At 40.2% G+C, this 20,935-nt stretch overlaps 2 protein-coding genes across 2 annotated transcripts in view; both read right to left on the bottom strand.

Moving 5' to 3' along the window:
• Positions 1-20,935, bottom strand: part of LOC145442493 (terminal nucleotidyltransferase 4B-like) — a 129,722-nt gene that overhangs the window by 9,672 nt on the left and 99,115 nt on the right. The window contains exons 2-3 of the mRNA XM_080320417.1: positions 316-473; positions 203-252 (exon numbers count right to left, since the gene is read on the bottom strand). Of these exons, the coding sequence (XP_080176543.1) occupies positions 203-252; positions 316-399 (134 nt within the window). The 5' untranslated portion in view covers positions 400-473. The remainder of the gene's footprint in view (positions 1-202; positions 253-315; positions 474-20,935) is intronic.
• Positions 5,069-19,786, bottom strand: LOC145442492 (uncharacterized). Its single transcript, XM_080320416.1, has 15 exons — positions 19,331-19,786; positions 15,478-15,600; positions 13,882-14,569; positions 13,752-13,817; positions 12,990-13,080; positions 12,467-12,561; positions 11,401-11,504; positions 11,144-11,259; positions 9,869-9,944; positions 9,698-9,811; positions 7,442-7,543; positions 6,693-6,800; positions 6,225-6,292; positions 6,121-6,163; positions 5,069-5,624 (listed from the first exon to the last, which is right to left on the bottom strand). Exons 1-15 carry the CDS (start codon positions 19,433-19,435, stop codon positions 5,265-5,267), a joined length of 2,259 nt encoding a protein of 752 aa, XP_080176542.1. The 5' UTR covers positions 19,436-19,786; the 3' UTR covers positions 5,069-5,264.

Here is a 20,935-nt window from a genome sequence, read left to right on the forward strand (position 1 = left end):
TTCTGCTTCTGCATGATTAGCCGCCTTGGCTAATTTGACCTCTTCTATCTAGTGTCTATTTTCCGGTCTTACAGTCGTGCCAATGGTTGCGGCCATTCATGTAACTCAAGTACAGTAATAATATATTACCTGGTAGAGTCGAAATAGTTGCCGATGTTTATGCTGCTCAGTAGAAAAGTTGTCACAAAAATGAATGCACTACCTGTACGGAGTTGGTTTGTAGTTAACAGAATCGGAGACGCGTTTGTAAGTCTAAAAATATATTCTCAATGATGGCTTTCACTCCATGGAACATACCGAATTGCATCGCCATACCTGCAATGTTTTCCAAAATGTCATCCACAGTTCAGTAGCGGGGCCTAGTTGTTCTGGTTGAATCCAAGAAACGCGCGGGTCCATCAAAACGCAGATTGCGCGGTAAGAATGTAAAGAAGTCGCTTAGAATACTTTACAATAAAAACAAGTCTAGAGTACTGGAACGAGAAAAAAAATACTGGTTGAATAATTGAGAAGGGCAACAATTTACAAGTTAAACTATATGATAGGGATAGGCCTTAAAAAACTGTCTTAAATATTGCTATAAGAAAATTGATAAACTTGTTAGAAAGACTTGTACAAACTATACCAATCTATAGTTAGTTGACATTCAGCTATAACCAGACTGCTGTTTCGAGTACCTATTTCTAGTTGCGGATTTTTGAAAAGCCAGTAGTTCTAGTTCTAGTTGCATATTTTAAAAAGTTCACTTAGTTGCCAAACAACTAGAAAACATGTGTCGTCATTTTGTGTGACTTGTGATACCGGTGTTCTATTGTGTGATGTTCTTGCAGCCATTGCTAGAGGTCAAATACACTATTGGTCACATGTAACAACCTTTCCAGACCAGAGTTGGATCAATTACATTATTTTCAGTTCAATTACATTACAATTACAATTACTTTCATGAATGTTTCAATTACATTACAATTACAATTACTCCAAGCTAAAAATATCAAATTACAATTACAATTACAATTACTCCTTGCATGCTTCAATTACATTACAATTACAATTACAATTACTCCTTGCATGCTTCAATTACATTGCAATTACAATTACAATTGCTGCTGTTGAACATATAATTTAATAATCATAAATTCAACCGTGCTCCTTGACAACCGTAGCGTCGTATTTAACAACAATTCAAGTCTAGTTCAGATTGTGTAGTAATAAATGCGTTCATGTGCGTACAAGTACATAGTATGCTATGTGAGATGTCATTGTGGCGTAATATAAGCGTGTTTTGAATGCTCGGTAATTATGGCTCACGTAATTGGAAATGTAAAATGTTATTTACCTAATCTCCTATGGGTTAGGATTAAGGATAGGGTGCAGTATGTCGTTGAAAAAGTATTATAATATATGCACGTGTTGGATTTGCGTCTATCGTATATAATTAAAGTAATAATATTATTTTTATCGAGGGACGTAGGAATTAGGATGAGGAGTGAAAACAAAACCGTGCTTTGTCAGATAAGACGTTATATAATATACAGTGGTCTGGTTAGTTAGCCAGACGAAATAACGATGCAGCATCGTGATCTGAAATCGTATGGTAGATTGCCAACCCACTGATAGATGCGCAAGATGTGAGTCACGGATGAATGCAACTACAAACATACTGCAGAGCCGGCTAAAAGCAGCAAACTTTGTAGTCCTAGAGCTGGCGATCCATGCGTCCAAATTTGATGCATCTGGTATTTATCGTAAGCTATTGATGTACTAATTCCGAAAATACAAAATGAAATCTCGTCAGGGCAATGTAACTGCCCCAAAATAGCCGTTTAAGGCCGACTGTTCTGAAAAGTGAGAGCGCTGCAGCAGCATGACCACAACAATTACCAATTACGACCAGCGATTGTTCAGAACAATGCCGATTCCCAGACTTTCACGACTATATTGGGATGGTACCATTGCCTGGAAATATACTTTTATTGCGGAATCAGTGCGACACTAGCTTTCGATTAGGACCATACATATCAAATTTCGACGCTTGGATCGCCAGCTATGGGAATATCAATTCTGCTGCTTTTAGCCGGCTCAGCAGTTCGCTTCTCGGCGTATTCAATCGTGAGTCACGTGTTGCGAATCCATCCGTTGGTTAGTAATCTAAAAATTGTATACAATGGCAGCCGAGGCCAGCATAGCGGTAAAAATTAAAAAAAACTTCGCCCGCAATGGCGCAGTCAAGGGCTTCCGCGAATGGATCCACCAAATTCCTTCTCGACATTTAAAGAGGATGCATTATAAGTCAATTGTTTTATGTTGTGCTTGTCAGGTCATAATAGCAATTTAATGTAATTGAAATTGTAATTGAGCAAAATTTTTGTCAAATTACAATTACAATTACAATTACACAAAATAAAAATTCTTCAATTACAATTACATTACAATTACATTGAAAAATGTAATTAATTACATTCAATTACAATTACAAATTACAATTGATCCAACTCTGTTCCAGACCACATAATTCCGGCTCAGAACAGGCTAAGCTAACTTTCGTTCTATGGTCACAAATTTCATGGTATATTACTGCTGTCTGTGCCGTGATCCTGTACAAACTGATCAGATAAAAGAATTTAATACCAGCGCATACCATTTCATCAGATGAAACATCATTACGTAGTTATATATACACACATTTATAACATCAATGACTCTCGTAACTTGAGGTTGAGTATAGGCGTCCCGAACAAGAGCATCGTTGTTTTAACCGGCGAGTCATTTCCGAAATTCATTACATAGCCTACCGTTCTATTAATAAAGTATTGCGAATCTCATCCTGTGCAGCATTCAACCCCTCTCGTATTGTCGGCATTAATGAGCTCTCACTAAAAATATAGGTCATCGAAGCACACGCTCTTTAAATCGTACGAAATTTACGCGTTTATATTTACGATATAACTTTCTGCACATAACACTTATAACTTAAGATTACAATACCAAAAACCCGCATTTCAGGCGGATCGGAAATCACTGAATATGGGAACATTAGTTTGATATGGGAGTTATATCGAAGAAAATCCTAAAATTTTCCACTTGCTCCGAAATTTCTCCTCACTTACAAAACTCGAATACTTCAGTAAACAAGTTGCAGCCAACCAGCCGATAATATCAGACCTCGGGGCTTTCATGGACAACGGTGACTAACGAGCAGACCCGGACCAGCGAACAACTACTTTCGATGTCGGTTTTCAATGATGTAAGTATAGAAATTAAACATGGAACGGCAACGACCGATTTTGCAGCTTTGTTCCGCTTCGCCGAGGCTGGAGTAGAGAATTGTTTTGCGTAAGCGACTGTAGGATTTCTGGCAATCCAAAAGCTATCTTCCCGAGCGCAGAAATTACTGGATTTGGTCTTGATCGAAAGCTACTGTTGCACCGATTCCGAAAATATAAATTAAAATAATGATCAGGCACTGATCCACCTAGAATCTGTCCTCCAAGTCTGAAATATCGGCATTGTTCAGAACAATCGGGTAACCGCAACACAATGGCCATAACAATGACCCGCTGCGACTCTCCGATTGTTCGAACAATGCCGATATTTCAGACTTGGAGGACGGATTCTAGGTGGATCAGTGCCTGATCATTATTTTAATTGATATTTTCGGAATCGGCGCAACAGTAGCTTTCGATCAAGACCAGATTCAATAATTTCTGCGCTCGGGAAGATAGCTTTTGGATTGCCAGAAATCCTACAGTCGCTTATGCAAAACAGTTCTCCACTCCAGCCTCGGCGAAGCGGAACGAAGCTGCAAAATCGGTCGTTGCCGTTCCATGTTTAATTTCTATAATGTAAGCATAGTGTCCTATATGGTGTCGACACTGGCAAATCTCACGCCTCAGTGAAATTGTATCACGTCACAGTTTCCATTTGGCTACAGGCAATTTGACGGTCATTTTTGACCGGCTTGCCGAGCATTAAATTTGGTACAACGGGTATCAATCGAAAGCTGACTCTGCACTGATTACGAAAATATAAATTTTATTCCGCTCGTGGCCCTGGAACTCCCACAATCAGCCTCGAATTTTTCATTGTTATGGAGATTGGCCTTGTGACGCAACAATTGTGTCTGGCTCTTTTTCTCTGTCGTTTCGCCAGACAGCATTGTTGCGTCTCAAAGTTGCTATGGAAAGATATGCAATAGCAATCGAAGCTGTAGTTCTGTCCTACACCATCTGGAATATAATTGCCATCATCAACGGCTCGCACTGTCTTACACAGTCATTTGTGAACACATTGTCTGCATATTTTGATTCCAGATGTGCCGCTTGCAGCACGGTCCATTTTCTTTCTAGGCTTTTGCAAGATATCTTACGCGGTCAACGGCGGAGAGGAGCCTAGTTAGCGTTTGGAGTCGGACTCGAACTCGCAACCCATTGGACTTGCAGCTATCGAACGTACCACTCGCCATCACATAAGCAAATGTAGAGTTTCATGCTCTCGACCCTCATTCAGGCTTCATGCTATGTGACATCGCACTTAAAATAGTACAAATCTAAAGCGGACGGATACTGTGGGCCCAGGATATTCGCTACCTCTAAAACTGGAGAAAGAAGTTGCAGACTAGAAACACGATATCGCATGTAATGACACCGACACTAATTCAATACCAATGAACAGCATTGCCAGCAGTTTGGTTGGATAATATTTTCATGTGTAGTTACTCTCGTATAAGACGGATATTCTCGAACCACGACCACCAATGCAACTGGCAAAGGTTTATCTAGCTAAGATGTCACCAATCCCGATAGCCCCTCAAGTAGAAGCTTGATAACGAGCTGATTGCAGGCTGTGCTTCCAGTATTTATAGCTCCATGGGCACGAACTAGTGTATTTCGTAGTCCGAACTTAGACCAAAGAGAACTTATGTCTTTCTGAGAATATACTCATGCGACTGTCTTCATTTGTTCAAAACGTTTATCAAATCTTGCAGCTGCTAGATTTATCCATATGATCCAATGTCTAGCACACCACTGACTCAAACTCCTACAACTTGTCCATAAAACAATATCAAGACTCATCGTACATCAATAAACTATTTGATAATGCAATAAAATTCGCAATATATTTCACAGTACTTCGTGACAACAGTCAAGCGAACCCACACGAGACAGCTTCAACACAGAAGATTGTAGGCAAACATAATTTTCCTGTACAGATTCAGCAGATGTTTTGGTCAAAGACTTCATCACTTTCATCAAGTTGAAGTGCATTCAAGGCCCGTTAATACGATTGGCGAGAGGTTTTTTGCTGTGATCAGGTTTACGGGCGTTGTGGGATGACTTGGGGCGGTCTGCCTTGTACTGATCTGACAGTGACGTGGTTTTCCGTTTGTTTAAAAAACCTGAGGTGCCACTACGCTGATGTGAGGTCACGGACGATTTTTTATTTTGGAATGTTGAATTTTTCGGGCCGGAAAAAGATCTGGCTCTATTTGGGACGACTGGTTTCGTACTTTTCGATGGAAGAGTTTGGTGCGTCGAAGGCAATTTTTTCGTATCTTTCGACTGAGGATTTGCAGAAAATTTTACAGGAGCTTCAGATTTCCAAATGTGGGAAATTTTACTTTTGACCTGAAAAAATAAAAGCGTTTTAAATGAATTGGAGAAAACGGATTATAATTGAGGACGGGACATTGTGACGTCGCGAGAGGTGATCACTGGTCAGTAACAAAATACTTTTCCAAGTAATCAACTAAGTTTTTGCCTGCTCTCGCTAAATTAAACTGAAGTCATTATGATTCTAGACTGCTGCTACTTCAGGTTGTCAATTTTTAGGCAAATCTAGGCCTAGGACACAGATTTTTTTACTTACTTGTAAATCTCTACTTGTACTTGTACTTTTTGTACATTTACTACTGCTTGAGTACCAACGATGGCTATTTTGACCATCTGTGGACGTCACTGACCCGTTATGGTGTGGTGGGCACCCATGAAATCACAGTCCCTGCCTGGGAGGGTCAAAGGCCCCAGGTTACCCAGCGCTTGTGAAATAAAATTTAAAAATTTAGAATATTATAAATTTATTGATTAAAACTTATTTGAAATATAAAAAAAACCCGCAACAAACCTCTTTTGGAGGAGCTTTTGTGAAGCGTTGAGGTGAACTCGAACTTAAATCAAGAAAGTTTCATGAGTCACAATAATATGATATTTCAGAATCTCACATCTAACCTGAGTAGCCTTCTACGTTCCATAGACTTCTGTGTTGCCGCTGAAAGTTTTTGCGGCCTGTCGCTTTTCTGAAAGATGTATTCAACATTTACGCGAGCACAAAGAAAATAATGCCAGTTCCACGCCACATTAAATATAATTTGGTGTATTTTGACCGTACCTATCTCATTTTACCATGACTTTGACTTCAGAGAAATGTAAATTCCAGTAAAATGCATAGCTTTGTACTACATGTTTCATATGATATGATACGACCAATAGAGGTTTACAGTATTCTACAATAGGAAGGAGTACGAAACTATAATTCTCGTTTATAAATTAACTCTTAGTGGCAAGGAGTGTATCATTTCAGCGCTCGAAAAACCATCTCTCACTCCCCGACTCATTAAAATTCACAATCAATCCAGATAAGAGCCCTCAAATTGTTTTGCCTAGGCGTAATTGTAGCCCTAAAACGGCCAAACTCACCTTTGCCACGATTCTGTCCAAGAGTGAAGTCTGAGCGACGTAGAACATTTTCTCTCCTACGCTTGTCTCGAAGAAGATTTCGTGAAAGTGCAGCAAGGCGGAACGCAACTGGAGACAAAATATGTTCACATCATAGAGCCGTGGTTCTTACGCTGGGACTCACACAAACCGCAGTTTCATGGGTTTGCCAGAGGCCAAGAAACACACCTGATTTGCACAGCAGAAGTAGATCTAATTGAATAGTATATTGACATTGAAATGAGCCCGAATATTTTCGGCTGACACTCGTCAGGGGTAATCGTCAGCAACTAGTAGAGAATTCAAAAGAACATCTACTAGTTGCTGACGATTACCCCTGACGAGTGTCAGTCGAAAATATTAGGGTTCATTTCAATATCAATATACTATTCAATTGTATATTGAAGTTCTGTACCTCCAAGAAGCTGTTTAGAATTAGAGATGCATTATAATCTTCTGGTTTTGTATGGATATCATGTTTTAATCGTTTTGTTCTCACAACACTGTTGTTGATGCACAGTTCATATTGCGCAACAGTATTTTATAGTAATGTATTCCATGCGTAATGTCGAACAATTTTTTGTGCCAAGGCAAAGGCTCGCAGCTTAGTGTAACGGTTCACCAGGCTAGTTAGGGTTAAGAGTAGAGTCCGGTTGGGAACGCTGAAAATATCGAGTCGATATCACACTTTGAAAGAAATATCAGTATCGACCATGAGAGGTAGAAAATACCTGAGAGTACAAACGTTCTTCCAGATAAGAATCCCGAAGAGATATTTCCTCATTGCTGCAACCCGATTCCATACGAAGTGACAGAATGAGGCCGCTCGTGTCCTGCAAAAAATACAAAACTAGAACTGTCCGCAACCAACCAATTGGATTCAATTCCGAAGCAAGCAGAGGTGGTCAAAGTAGTCAAGAAAGCTACTCAAGTAGAAGTAGCGACGAAAAAATCTACTCAAGTACAAGTAGAAGTACTTCTTTCATGTCCAACCTAAAACTACTTGAAGTAGAAGTAGAATTGACTGACTTTAAAAGTACTCAAGTAAGTAAGTAGTTGTGAAAACGATCCTGATTGGATGGATTATAAAAAGGTGCAAATTGAGCTATGCGAAAGGTGACGAGCTTGATTCATATTGATGCATACCAGCAGGTATCCAATTTTCGATAGCATAAGTATTCGTCCACATCATGGGATGAAAATGATAGTATTGATAGGGAAATGCGATACTAATCCTCTGTTTTCTCGAACAACACGTTTTGGAAAATAGCACGGTAAGGCGCCATCCCCCATATTATAAGGCCCGTAGTTTAGTCGAAGAGCAATATGGAGAAGTTGTATATAGGATACGGTGTAAACACTTTGCGCGATTAGTAAACGTTAATAAAAAATATGGTGGATCGTAAAAATGTCATATTGTGTAGCTTTATTTCCATAAATTAAAGGCATTACTGCACTTGCTTTTATACTTCAACATGTATGTTATTCGGACAAAAGAACTGATATTAATTATAACTCAAAAGTATATGATACTGGGAATTGAAAGTGAAATATAAATAGTACTTCTAAAAGCAGAATATGTATTTCATGTTTTTAATCAAGAAAGTTTCAAAGGGGGTATGCTAAAACAGCTCTAAATTTAAAAAAAGTCAAAGTCCACTCTTCCAGATTAGGAAACGCCATGGACATATATGTTAGATGACGATATGGCAAGAAAATGCTAGATTGCGAAACATCAGCTTCAAAGGTTATGATGAGCCATATATACTGTGATGAATTATTTCATATGGGTGAAGGGCGACAATGTGGTGTGAACGGAACCACGCCAACCCTCCACCTAAATTATATTCACCGATACTTTCGTGAAATCATACTGCATGGTCACTCCGTATCCACTGCGCGCGAAGCGCGACGAAAATTCTGTGCTTTATAAACTTTTATGAAAATTCAATGTTAATACTCCGTGAAAACAGCTCCGAAATTCCTCAGGCTATCTTCCTGATTGGAAGATTGAACTACTTCTACTTGACAAACTAAAAATAGCGAAAAGTAAGTAAGTAGATCACAAAATAGTAAGAAGTAGAAGTAGAAGTAGCGAAAATCAGATCTACTTGGGTACTTCGTTACTGACCACCTCTGGAAGCAAGTCATGCATTTTTATCTAATCGGAAACGGCTTTACACATCAACATCAGTGCAAGTTTCCCTAGAACTGCAACGGCTCGAATTTCAAGATGCGCGAATAGAACTACTTGCTTTTCAAAATGCTCAACTAGAAACAAGAACTAGAACTACTCACCTTTTAAAATGTGCAACTAGACCTAAAACTACTCGCTTTTCAAAATACCGAACTAGAACTACCCCCTTTCTAAAATATACAACTAGAACTAGAACTACTCATTTTTCAAAATCAATAACTAGAACTAGAACTACCAGCTTCTTGAAATGCGCAGCTAGAACTAAAATTAATCACTTCTCAAAATCATCAACTAGAACTGCAACTACCTCTTTTTTTAAATGTGCAACTAGAACTAGAACTACTCACCTCACAAAACTCGCAAATACCAATAGAACTACAGCTACTAGCATACCAAGATGTGCAATCAATTACTTAAAACACAACCAACTGAATCCAATTCCATAGCAACTCCTCAATTGTGATTTTATTGGCATTCCACAATGACGGTGTTTCGAATTTGAAATGAGAGGGGTTTCGTACCCCAAAACCCACCCTTGTCTACACCGCTGTTAGTAGCTATGACTCTGAGCTAGCAATGGCTGCTAGAACATCACACAACAGAACACTGCTATCATGATAAACGACGACACACGTATTCTAGTTGTTGGGAGACTCATTTTTTGTCTAAATGAGCAACTAGTAGTAGAACTAAACACACAAAAAACCGGTTAATCAATCAGTTAATCAACCATCAACCAACCAGACTGATAGTTTGTACAAATCTGTACAAGTCTGACAAATCCGCTCACCTTGATGACTTGTATGATCTCCTGTACTTTGGTGGACCGCAACAACTGGCGGGTCAGATGGCCCTTGCACAACGCCGACAGCTTGCATAGCTTCTCGTGAAGCGATGGCGTCACCTGTTGAATAACGCCACAATGAAGAAAAAATCACGTCGCTTGAGAGCGCGGTATCACCTGGACATCGGTGACTCGAGATACTTCAAGAAGAGAGGATTCGGAAAATGGAGGATCTGCCGGTTTCTCTGCCAACCTGAACATATGAGAGTCAATAATTACGATTTACGAAACCTTAAAAGATAAGAACGGTGAGTAACTCGTGTATTAATTCTAATGATCAGAGACACGAGAGGTGATTTTTTGGAGTATTGAAATTATACGCTACATACCACTAAGAGTAAATTTATGGATCACAATTAACGCTACGATACTATTGTCGACTGTGGAATTCAGTAAACCTTGTGCAATGAAATAGTTACGGTCGGAAAAATACAAAACCATCTGTAATGCGATGTAGATCTGGCATCATATTCTTTGTGGTCGCATAAAAGGTGCATATTTGCCTTTCGACGTACTGTTGTGACACGAAATCATTAATTGAATACTTGACTTGACGCCTAATACTCGATTCAGATTGAATCACTTGACCACCTGATTTTGCTCAGCCCTGGTAACAATGTCCTTTTACATTGGCATAGTAGGCTACTCAAGTAAGTTATGTCTTGTTGCACTATACACTGCAGTGGTTCCGTTTTTAGCCTACTTACAATCAATAGTTTCCGGTTTTTGGGGCTAAGAATACTTACTTTCTTACTAGGCCTTGATTTTTACTTATATGTAAATTGCTGCATCAACTTGTAGAGATTTATGATGCAACTTCCACTTCTATTTAAAGGTCCCAGTTTTTTTAGGCAGAACTAGGCCTAGAATTCTCACTTTTCATAGTTACTTGGAAGCTACTACTTCTACTTTATAGTTGTTAATTTTTTGGCAAAACTACGCCCAGAATGCTTAGTTTTTCTAACTTACTCGGAAATTACAACTTCTACATGTACTTGAGTAGAAATTTACGATATAACTTCCACTTCTACTTAACAATTCTGAGTTTTTTAGTCAAAAGCAATCGCAATTAGAATAATTTATTTTTATTTACTCGGAAATTTAAACTTGAACTCGAAAAGAAATTTACGATGTAACTTCCACTACTTCATCAGAGTTCCCGATTTTTTAGACAAGACTTAGCCGCTTGTAAATTATGTTTCTCGTAGTCTAAAACTAACTCAAGTGGTTATGTTGTAGAATATTTCCACTACCGTACTTAAACAATTATCAGTTTTTAGACCTTGAATACATAGATTTCACTTCTTGAAAATCTCTAATTGCTTCAGAGTAAAACTTGATAACCGTCACTTCTACTGCTACTTTGGCCACCTCTGTACATGATTCACTCGCCTGATATCTTGGTATTCGGTCGACGCCATGCTAGGAGACACGGTAACGTCGCATTGACGCAGCTCCGCAACACTCTCCACCGCGGGCAGAATCATTTTCTCATCACAGACGAGTTCCTGAAAAAAATGGTCCGACATATAGGCCATTAACAATCTGCTTTCAAACTAAATCCTAGCGCGATAAGGCACGCCGCATATATACAGCTCTGCTAATCCGCAAAGAGGATCAGGGATCAAATCAGCGAAAGTGGGTGTCACCTTCTGTAACGCGTCAAGCTGTTCTTGATGCCTTTTTCTCATCGCCTCCATTTGGATCTTGTGCTGGTCTTGCAGAATACGACACAGGTTCACCACGCTCAGCTCTAAAAACAAGCACAGCTGCTCAAAGTACGAAAGTAGAATTATTGACACTACCACAATTGAACGAACTACAAATCTACTTAGTTGTCGGTCAACTAACTACTGATGATTTCACTAGTTCTAGTTCTAGTAGCAGATTTTGAAATTTCAGTAGGTCCAGCTCTAGTTGCAAGTGCTGAAAAGTGACTAATTTTAGTTCTAGTGCCAGTTGAAAGTGTTGAAAAGTGATTCATTTTAGTTCTAACTGTCAGCGTTAAAAAGTGAGTAGTTTTAGTTCTAATTGCGCATTTTGAAAACGAGTAGTTCTACTTCTAGTTGTAGTTGCAACTATTCAAAAGTGAGTAGTTCTAGTTGTAACTTTTAAAAAGTGGATTAGTTTTAGTTCTTGTTCTAGTTACGAGTGTTGAAAAGTGAATGGTTCTAGTTGCATATTTTGAAAATCTAGTAATTTGTACAAGCGTGGAGACAGCCAATAAGTGCATGTTTCGAAAAGAGATTCAACAACACAATTCCACTGCGATGAAACATAAACCGAAATTGTTTTCTACCGCACAGGGTTGTAAGTGTAAAAAGCACCTGGTTGCGTCAAAAACAAACGTATCTGAAGGGGTTGCATGGTTTAGCAGTCGATGGAAGATGGTTACTCTAGAATTTGCACAAAATGGCGATAACGTTCGTGAAAATTTTCAAAATCGATTCAGGTACCATTACTATTTCACACGATTCTTATGACAATTTCACTCATAAAAAAAGTTACGCAAACGTATCCCAAAACAACTTGGTGATTTTCATAATCCAAATTGTAAAATGTATTGCATGCAACTTTCTATAAAAAAAAACAATGGTGTATTTCAAGCAGGCATAGTATTCTGAAAACTTGAAAATACTTTGTCTCTGTCCAGGGACTACTCTACAAACATACAATTCCGTTGTCAGAATAGAAAAAAAATGTCTGGAAACAAACCCGCTCGACTTGGTCCGATGTCGCGGACTTTTTCCGAACTGAAATTTGTTTCGCAATCCGACGGAATGTGCAGTTTTCGAGCGACGTCGTCGTTTCTGAAAATCCATGAGTCAGCAGAGCGGACATTATGAGTAGGGCTGAGCAGTAATACCTGAGTGCTTCGGTTCTCAATCAAGTAGCGTTCATTATCACGTCATAACGGTTAGGAAAGATGGGGAAATTTCAAATATGCACCTTTCATGCAACCACAACGAATACACTGCCAGTTCCACACCTCATTGAAGATAATTTTGTGTTTTTTCGAATGTACCTATTTCATTGCACTTTGTGACAACGCTGTGTGTCGATCACGACTTCACATGTCATTTCCAGTAACGTGCGTAGGAGCGTAGCTTTGTACGACATGTTTTGTATGCTACGATACGACCAATCGTATATATCCAGTACTTAAAAGAAAAATCGATTCAGATTCGAGCACTCAAATCATTGCGCCAAGCCCTAAATATGAGACAATGCGACTTACGTCAGACTCTTGACGAGATACGGTGATGGTTCATCGATCGTGAACGATTTCCTCCTGACTACGGTTTTCTCGATGTCTTCTACAGATATCTCTGTTAAAATAAACGAACAATTGTTGATGATATACAATGTTCGTTCCAATTCTCTACTAGTTGCTGACGATTACCCCTGAGGAGTGTCAGCCAAAAATATTCGGTTTTTTCATGGTCAATATTTATAATTTAATTTTTTATTGAAGTTTTTTAAACTCGAGAGTCTCTCATATTGTAAAGGGGCACTGCCCTTTAAATAATGTGGTCTCCAATTAAAGATAAAATCCGCTTCTATAGGTCGGAATTGAAATAAATTTGTTACAAATCGTTTTCCAAGACACTGTATCTATATCATTGGGTATTCGGTAACATTAGAAAAATTTATTTTACATTTATTAAATAAATTCAAATTTACTCAAAGAACAATACTTCTATATGGAGTCAAAATTTGATGTGCAGAAACTTTTTAGGCCACCCAACTATTTTATGGACTGATCAAAAAAGTTTTTTTTCAACAACTTTAATATAATAGCTGCAGCTAGAGTGCAATGGTGCAATCTTTAAAATCTCTATTCTGATATTGGGGCTTTTTTGAGAAAATGGCCGGCGCCGCAAAATGTGCCCAAATCGCGAACGCATCACATGTACATCGCGTTGCCAATTTAATTAAAAAATTTAAATTAAATTTTATAAGCAAAATATTCAAAATCAATCAAAAATTTGCTTCTCACCCGATTTCTCCTCATCGATAGAAGGCGATTGGTCATGCGCAAACGTCGAGCAGTTTATCAGCGGGCCTGAAAAATACTTATTTATAGTTTTTTTAAATCTGAAATATTTATACAAATTCGCATTCCGTACCGGTCTCCATTGTTGGATCACATATTTCTTTTGTGTCATTCATGATGTCATCAGTGATTTCAATCAACTCTGGCGAACGAGTCGACTCAAAAACGAGCGAGCCTGAAAGTTCAATGATTGGGTCCAACTCTTGATTTCCGCCTTGTGATAAGTCAAGCTTGGTTGAGGTGCTCTGAGCCGATACGTTGAATTTGTATGGTTCTACGCAAGTTGAGTCCGTGGGGTTATTACGCAGTGTCATGTCAAGATCATTGTTTGTATCACAAGACTCCTTAAGAATATGTTCAGTAGCCGATCTGATGGCCGTTTCTACGATATTAGCGACGAATAATTCTTCTTCCTCTTCTGAAGACATTATTTCCTCCATTTCATCAAAACCGGATGATTTTTGGAGCAAATTTGTCAAGCTCGATTTATCGCAAGGATTTTCGTCACGTTCGATGACTGTGTCTCCATTTTGGTCTTTATTTTCATTGACCGGTGAATCTGACATTTGGTTTTCTTGTGGAATTTGGTATGGGCTGCTTATTGCAGAGAGGTCAGAGGCCACAGACGATATTTGAACTCCGGCCAGTATGGCTTCGACGCGAGATATCAAACGCTGTTTTTCCTTCTCTTGACGTCGTTTTTCGCGATCCATGGCTTTGCGCTTGTGCACGGCCATCTCGGTACGTGATGCGGCGCATAACTGCACAATAGAATATTATAATATATTTCAACATAATGAGCTAAATTTCAACAGAGCATCTTGGAGGTACAGGACTTCGATAGACAATTGTATAGTAGTATATATTATTATTGAAATGAACCTGAATATTTTTGGTGACCACTCGCCAGGGTTAATCGTCAGCAACTAGTAGAGAATTAGGAAGAACATTGTATGTCAACAATCTCTTCACAACACTATCACAAGACTTGGACAACTAGATAATTGTACTTGTGTGTTGGGACTAATTACTGGTGATGATCTAATTTGTGAAAATATATTACGCCTGTCATTTTAATTCTGGTCGAATTTCTAGTTTCTTCAGCAGAGCTGTATCGTGCGAGAGTAGCCAATCTTGCTGCACAGACATTTGCGAGTCTCTGATTGGAAATGAAGTGAACTCTCGATTTTTTTTAATTCGATATTTAATTCAATTTCTAACTTGAAAATACAGTAATACTAATTTGAACCTAATTTAAAAAAACTGCTCAACTCTCAACATAAATTCCAATCTAATTTCTGGTTTTACTGAAAATAGTTCAGGAGAACTGTATCGTGCGAAACGAGTCAAGCTCGGCGTGCAGACATTAGTCATTCTCATAATTATGGGGATGAGCTCTGATTTGATGTGAATTGAACTTGATTTATGTTGTGTTTTTTCAATTGTGAATGAAATTAAATTTTCAAGTTTTAGCCAACACCGCAAATTTAATCTAGTTTGGATAAAATTGTGTTGCTATAATTTAAATGCTAATCTGATTTGGATAATAGTGTGTTAAAATAATTTTCATTCTAATCTAATTTAGAAAGCACTGTGTTGCTATCATTCTAATTCAAATCCAATTACGAAAAGGTGAAAATTTTCTAGTTGTCAAACACATGCAACTCACCAACGGAGGCAGGATCGGTCTGTTGTGGAAAATGAGAGACGATTTTGAATGCTTGAGCGACTGCATCGAGTGACAGCTGCACGAAGATCGAAAACTTCCGGACGAGCTGCTTTGCTCCAAACTCTGGGAAAATATTCACAGCGATGCCACAAAATACATACAAAAATACCATCTATGGGTCGGCCAGTAGGCGATAAGAACAGCTCTTTGCCACTAGGGCTGGGCACAATGATTCGAGTACTCGAATCTGAGTCAAGTATTAATTTTAATGATTCGAGTTGAGTAGTAAAAGATGATTTTTTCGAGTACTGAAATTATGTGCTCTTTAATGTGACGGATAACTGGCGTTATGGTATTTGTAGTGCAGTGGTGGCATAAAAGGTAGGCCTACATATTTGAAATAGTACCGTACATTCTGTTGTGACGTCATCATCAGTGATACTCGAATACTTGACTCGAATGGAAGCGCAATACGTGATTCAATAATCACTCTGGTACTCGATTTTGCCCAGCCCTATTTCCACTATCCGTTAATTTATAAACGAGAATTATTATTTCAATACCATAGTATTTTTTCCACTGTGAGACATACTGCAAACCTTCCATTGGCCGTATTGCAGCATAAGAAGCATGTAGGACAAAGCTATGCTTTTACGCATGTTGGAGGAAATGACATGTAGGGGAGAGGAGGCCAAGATGAGACACTTTTCTGATAATTCAACGCCAATCAAAGAGTATTGCCTTCTGAGGATTAATTTTGGTACCAATGGAAAGCCTGTGATCTGTACTATTTATGACGATGGCTTGAGTTATGTTGAACAACATACTGGTGGATTGATGATGTCCGAACACGCCCTAGACACGATGTCCGAATGGCAACACATTACGAACACACCCTAGGCACGATGTCCGAGTTGCAAAACTGTCCAAACGCACACAAGACATGATGATGTCCCGAACACACACCAGACACGATGTCGGAGTGACAACACAGTCCGAACACCCCCCAGTCGCGATGTTCCAGTGGCAACACAGTCCTAACCTCCAAGACATGATGTCAGAACACGCCCTAAGCACAATGTCCGAGGGGCAAAACAGTCCGAACTCATCCCAGACACGATGTCCGAATGGCAACACAGTCCGAACACACCCCAGATATGATGTCTGCACACACCCCAGACTCGATGTCCGAACACGCCCTACTAGTACTGCATTTCCATGTACAAATGAAGTGTGCTCTTGAAACTGCAATTTCATCACTATACAGTCTAAAAACCAAAATCAAACAGCTATGAACGAATTCTCATTGAAGAAAACTTTCAAGGTACATGCCACTACTCGCATGTACTTTTCAGATCAATATATATATGGTTGTCTGAGTCGAAAATAGCATTTATGGTGAGTGGGTAAAATGAGACCAAAAATACTGCACAATTCGTCTTAAAAACAAGACCAAAAAAACTGAAGCATAAAAAATTATCTCGATAAGCTAGCTGTGTCTGTGAAGTCCTTAGAAAAGTATTGTCCCATGGTCTCTCTCACTCTCCATCTTCACTCAGAACCTAACATTGAAAAGGATGCCTCCAAAGTAGTGCTTCTATTATCGATCAAGTTGGGTCTTACTTTTGAGACGGAAAGTACTTGGTAACACTAATTGGTCTTCAAGACTTTTTTTGCTAAAAAAACGATTTGAGACAGAATGTACTTTGGTAAGACTAATTGGTTTTAAGACTTCTTTTTCTAAAAAATCGATTTGAGACCAAATTTGTCAATTTTATGCTCTTGGCCCATGTCAACTTTCCGGCCTCATTTTCAAGACCACAAACCATGTTGTTTCTTGATTAGCGAAATCCGACTTGAAAACAAGACCAAAAATACTGACACATCAAAAACTGTCTTAATAAGCACAATATGTCTTATGAGATGCGTTTTATTGGTCTCATTTTTAAGACCAAATACTTGTGACAATTATATATAGTCTTAAACAGCTGAATCAGTCTCAATTTTAAGACCTTAATTCATCAGTGAGACTGAAATTGCTGAAAATGAGACCAAATCATCCTCATTTCTTGAATTTGAGACCAAATTTGTCTAATTTTTTTTTGTAGTGTATGGACCTCGGTGAATTCCGCCCCCGAACAATTTTGAATTAAAGCTGGGAGCTGGGATATTAGGGTTGGCGGAGGTGGGTTTTCAAGTTGGTGGAGGTGGGATATTAGGGTTGGTGGAGGTGGGATATTGGGGTTGCCAGAGGTGGGATATTGGGGTTGCCGGAGGTGGGATATTAGGGTTGCGGTTGCCGGAGGTGGGATATTAGGGTTGCCGGAGGTGGGAGGTGGGAGGGTTGCCGGGGGTGGGATATTAGGGTTGGGGGGATATTAGGGTTGCCGGAGGTGGGATATTTGGGTTGCCGGAGGTGGGATATTAGGGTTGCCGGAGGTGGAATATTAGGGTTGCCGGAGGTGGGATATTAGGGTTGCCGGAGGTGGGATATTAGGGTTGCCGGGGGTGGGATATTAGGGTTGCCGGAGGTGGGATATTAGGGTTGCCGGGGGTGGGATATTAGGGTTGCCGGGGGTGGGATATTAGGGTTGGGGGAGGGCCGGAGGGGGGATATTAGGGTTGCCAGAGGTGGGATATTAGGGTTGCCGGGGGTGGGATATTAGGGTTGCCGGAGGTGGGATATTAGGGTTGCCGGAGGTGGGATATTAGGGTTGCCGGGGGTGGGATATTAGGGTTGCCGGAGGTGGGATATTAGGGTTGCCGGGGGTGGGATATTAGGGTTGCCGGGGGTGGGATATTAGGGTTGGGGGAGGGCCGGAGGGGGGATATTAGGGTTGCCAGAGGTGGGATATTAGGGTTGCCGGGGGTGGGATATTAGGGTTGCCGGAGGTGGGATATTAGGGTTGCCGGGGGTGGGATATTAGGGTTGCCGGAGGTGGGATATTAGGGTTGCCGGGGGTGGGATATTAGGGTTGCCGGGGGTGGGATATTAGGGTTGGGGGAGGGCCGGAGGGGGGATATTAGGGTTGCCAGAGGTGGGATATTAGGGTTGCCGGAGGTGGGATATTAGGGTTGGGGGGATATTAGGGTTGCCGGAGGTGGGATATTTGGGTTGCCGGAGGTGGAATATTAGGGTTGCCGGAGGTGGGATATTAGGGTTGCCGGAGGTGGGATATTTGGGTTGCCGGAGGTGGGATATTAGGGTTGCCGGAGGTGGAATATTAGGGTTGCCGGAGGTGGGAGGGTTGCCGGGGGTGGGATATTAGGGTTGGGGGGATATTAGGGTTGCCGGAGGTGGGATATTTGGGTTGCCGGAGGTGGGATATTAGGGTTGCCGGAGGTGGAATATTAGGGTTGCCGGAGGTGGGATATTAGGGTTGCCGGAGGTGGGATATTAGGGTTGCCGGGGGTGGGATATTAGGGTTGCCGGAGGTGGGATATTAGGGTTGCCGGGGGTGGGATATTAGGGTTGGGGGAGGGCCGGAGGGGGGATATTAGGGTTGCCAGAGGTGGGATATTAGGGTTGCCGGAGGTGGGATATTAGGGTTGCCGGAGGTGGGATATTAGGGTTGCCGGGGGTGGGATATTAGGGTTGCCGGGAGTGGGATATTAGGGTTGCCAGGGGCGGAATTCACCGAGGGCCGGGTTCACCGAAGTCCGAGTTCACCGAGGGCCGAGTTTGTTAGGCTGAGTTCACCGAGGTCTGAGTTCACTGGTAATCATCAAAACAGATGATAGAGGCTGTCTATAAAATCATTGAATCAAATCAAACGTGGAATTGGAAATGGCGATACCTTCATTAAACATGTTAAAAACTAAACAGCATGATTCACCCTGGAATAACACTAACCTTGGCGGAATCCGAGCTACTTCTGACATCTTGGTTACCAGTACCGGCCGGATTCAGAAATTCTTCTATGATTAGATCTTCATATTCCTCATTAAACACCATCATCCCGATAGAGTGCTGCTGTAATCCGTTGTCAAGCACTCAAAATCAAGTAATAAAATATACAATTGTACTGACAACCCTATGTTGTGTACACTGTAGGCTACTACAATGTATCGTCCAAGGTCTATATATGCCTGAATTAAAATACAATACTTGGTGATGACTGATGGATGGCCATGCTACCACAATACCCGTACCGCAAATGCAGGTAAACATAAGAGCTTGATAAAGGTAGAGATCTTCAATATACAATTGAGTAGCATATTAATTTCAATACGAATACACTATTCAAATGTCGACATAACGAACTATACAAACCGTCTCAAGAAAACAAACAATGGCGTTCAAATTTGGGCGCCATTAATAAAGTAACGTTACCACACGAACGTAGGAATCTACAGTTAATCATGCGTCAAACCCACTGAGCTATATAAACCTTTGAATTATTCATTCGATTCCGTCAATGAGAGGACGATGTTTTCAAAAGCCGCTGGAATGGTCTCAACTAGCCTTAGAAGTATAATATGTAAATAGTATTCTCAAATTATGCTACCTTATTAAATTGTATTTGTTTAGCGAAAAGTGTTTGAGGAATGAGGATGACCCTCTCTCTTGGGAATGATTGTACGGTGCGTTGTCTGATGAGCTAGGTTTGTGTACTGTGATGTTGGCTAGAGAGTTCTGCATATCAATGGATTCACCCAGGCTGTCTGAATTTGAATTTTAAGATACAAGCCTTGTTATTTCTTCCTGTCAATAAGATGTAATTTTAAAATTGTAATCCTGTATTTATTGAATGTTTCCAAGTGAAACGGACTTTGATTTTGTCCAAGCGGCAAGGATTGTACAGGCTGTGCGAAAAGGAATTAAAGTGGTAATACAGAGCTCTACTCAGCCACGAGTATAAGAGCGCAGTGCATTTCGAAGCCCCTTTTTTACCGCAGTGCCTATTAATTCAGAATTGGCTGCTCGGACTCTCCTCTGTGCGACGAATTAAATACGACTTTCAATTCATCGATCATTTCTAACAACTTATGTTGCAATCAGTTATATATATATCCCGTTCACCCTACGCAACCGACTTTCGTTGCCCCAATTGGCGACCGCGTTGCTGAGTAGGCTACGTAATAAGTTGTAATAAGTTGAATTAGCTGCTGCTTGATCGGAATTTCCTGACGACCGTGGCGCACAAGGCCATAAATGGCGATAAGCACCACTAATATTTGAAATGATAATAATAGGTGGGTGTCTATGATCTCTTAAGACTACTCCTAGTCGTTTCGGCATCTTCCTATCATTCATTGTATTGCAGTCTCGTGATGTTTTGAAGTGATAAAATTTTATGAATAAACTTGAACTTGAACTTGAATAATACTAATAATACCCCAGTGGCCCTTTCAAAAAATGTGAACGCGCGCCATTTGGGCATGTCGGGTGCCCTCCCTCGTATTATAAGGCCCGTAGTTACGATGATTAGTGATACAGAAAGTTGTATCAGTTAAT

Source organism: Botryllus schlosseri, chromosome 7 (assembly GCF_051294905.1).
Source record: "Botryllus schlosseri isolate E-star chromosome 7, Bs_hap1, whole genome shotgun sequence".
NCBI classification, from domain to species: Eukaryota; Metazoa; Chordata; class Ascidiacea; order Stolidobranchia; family Styelidae; genus Botryllus; species Botryllus schlosseri.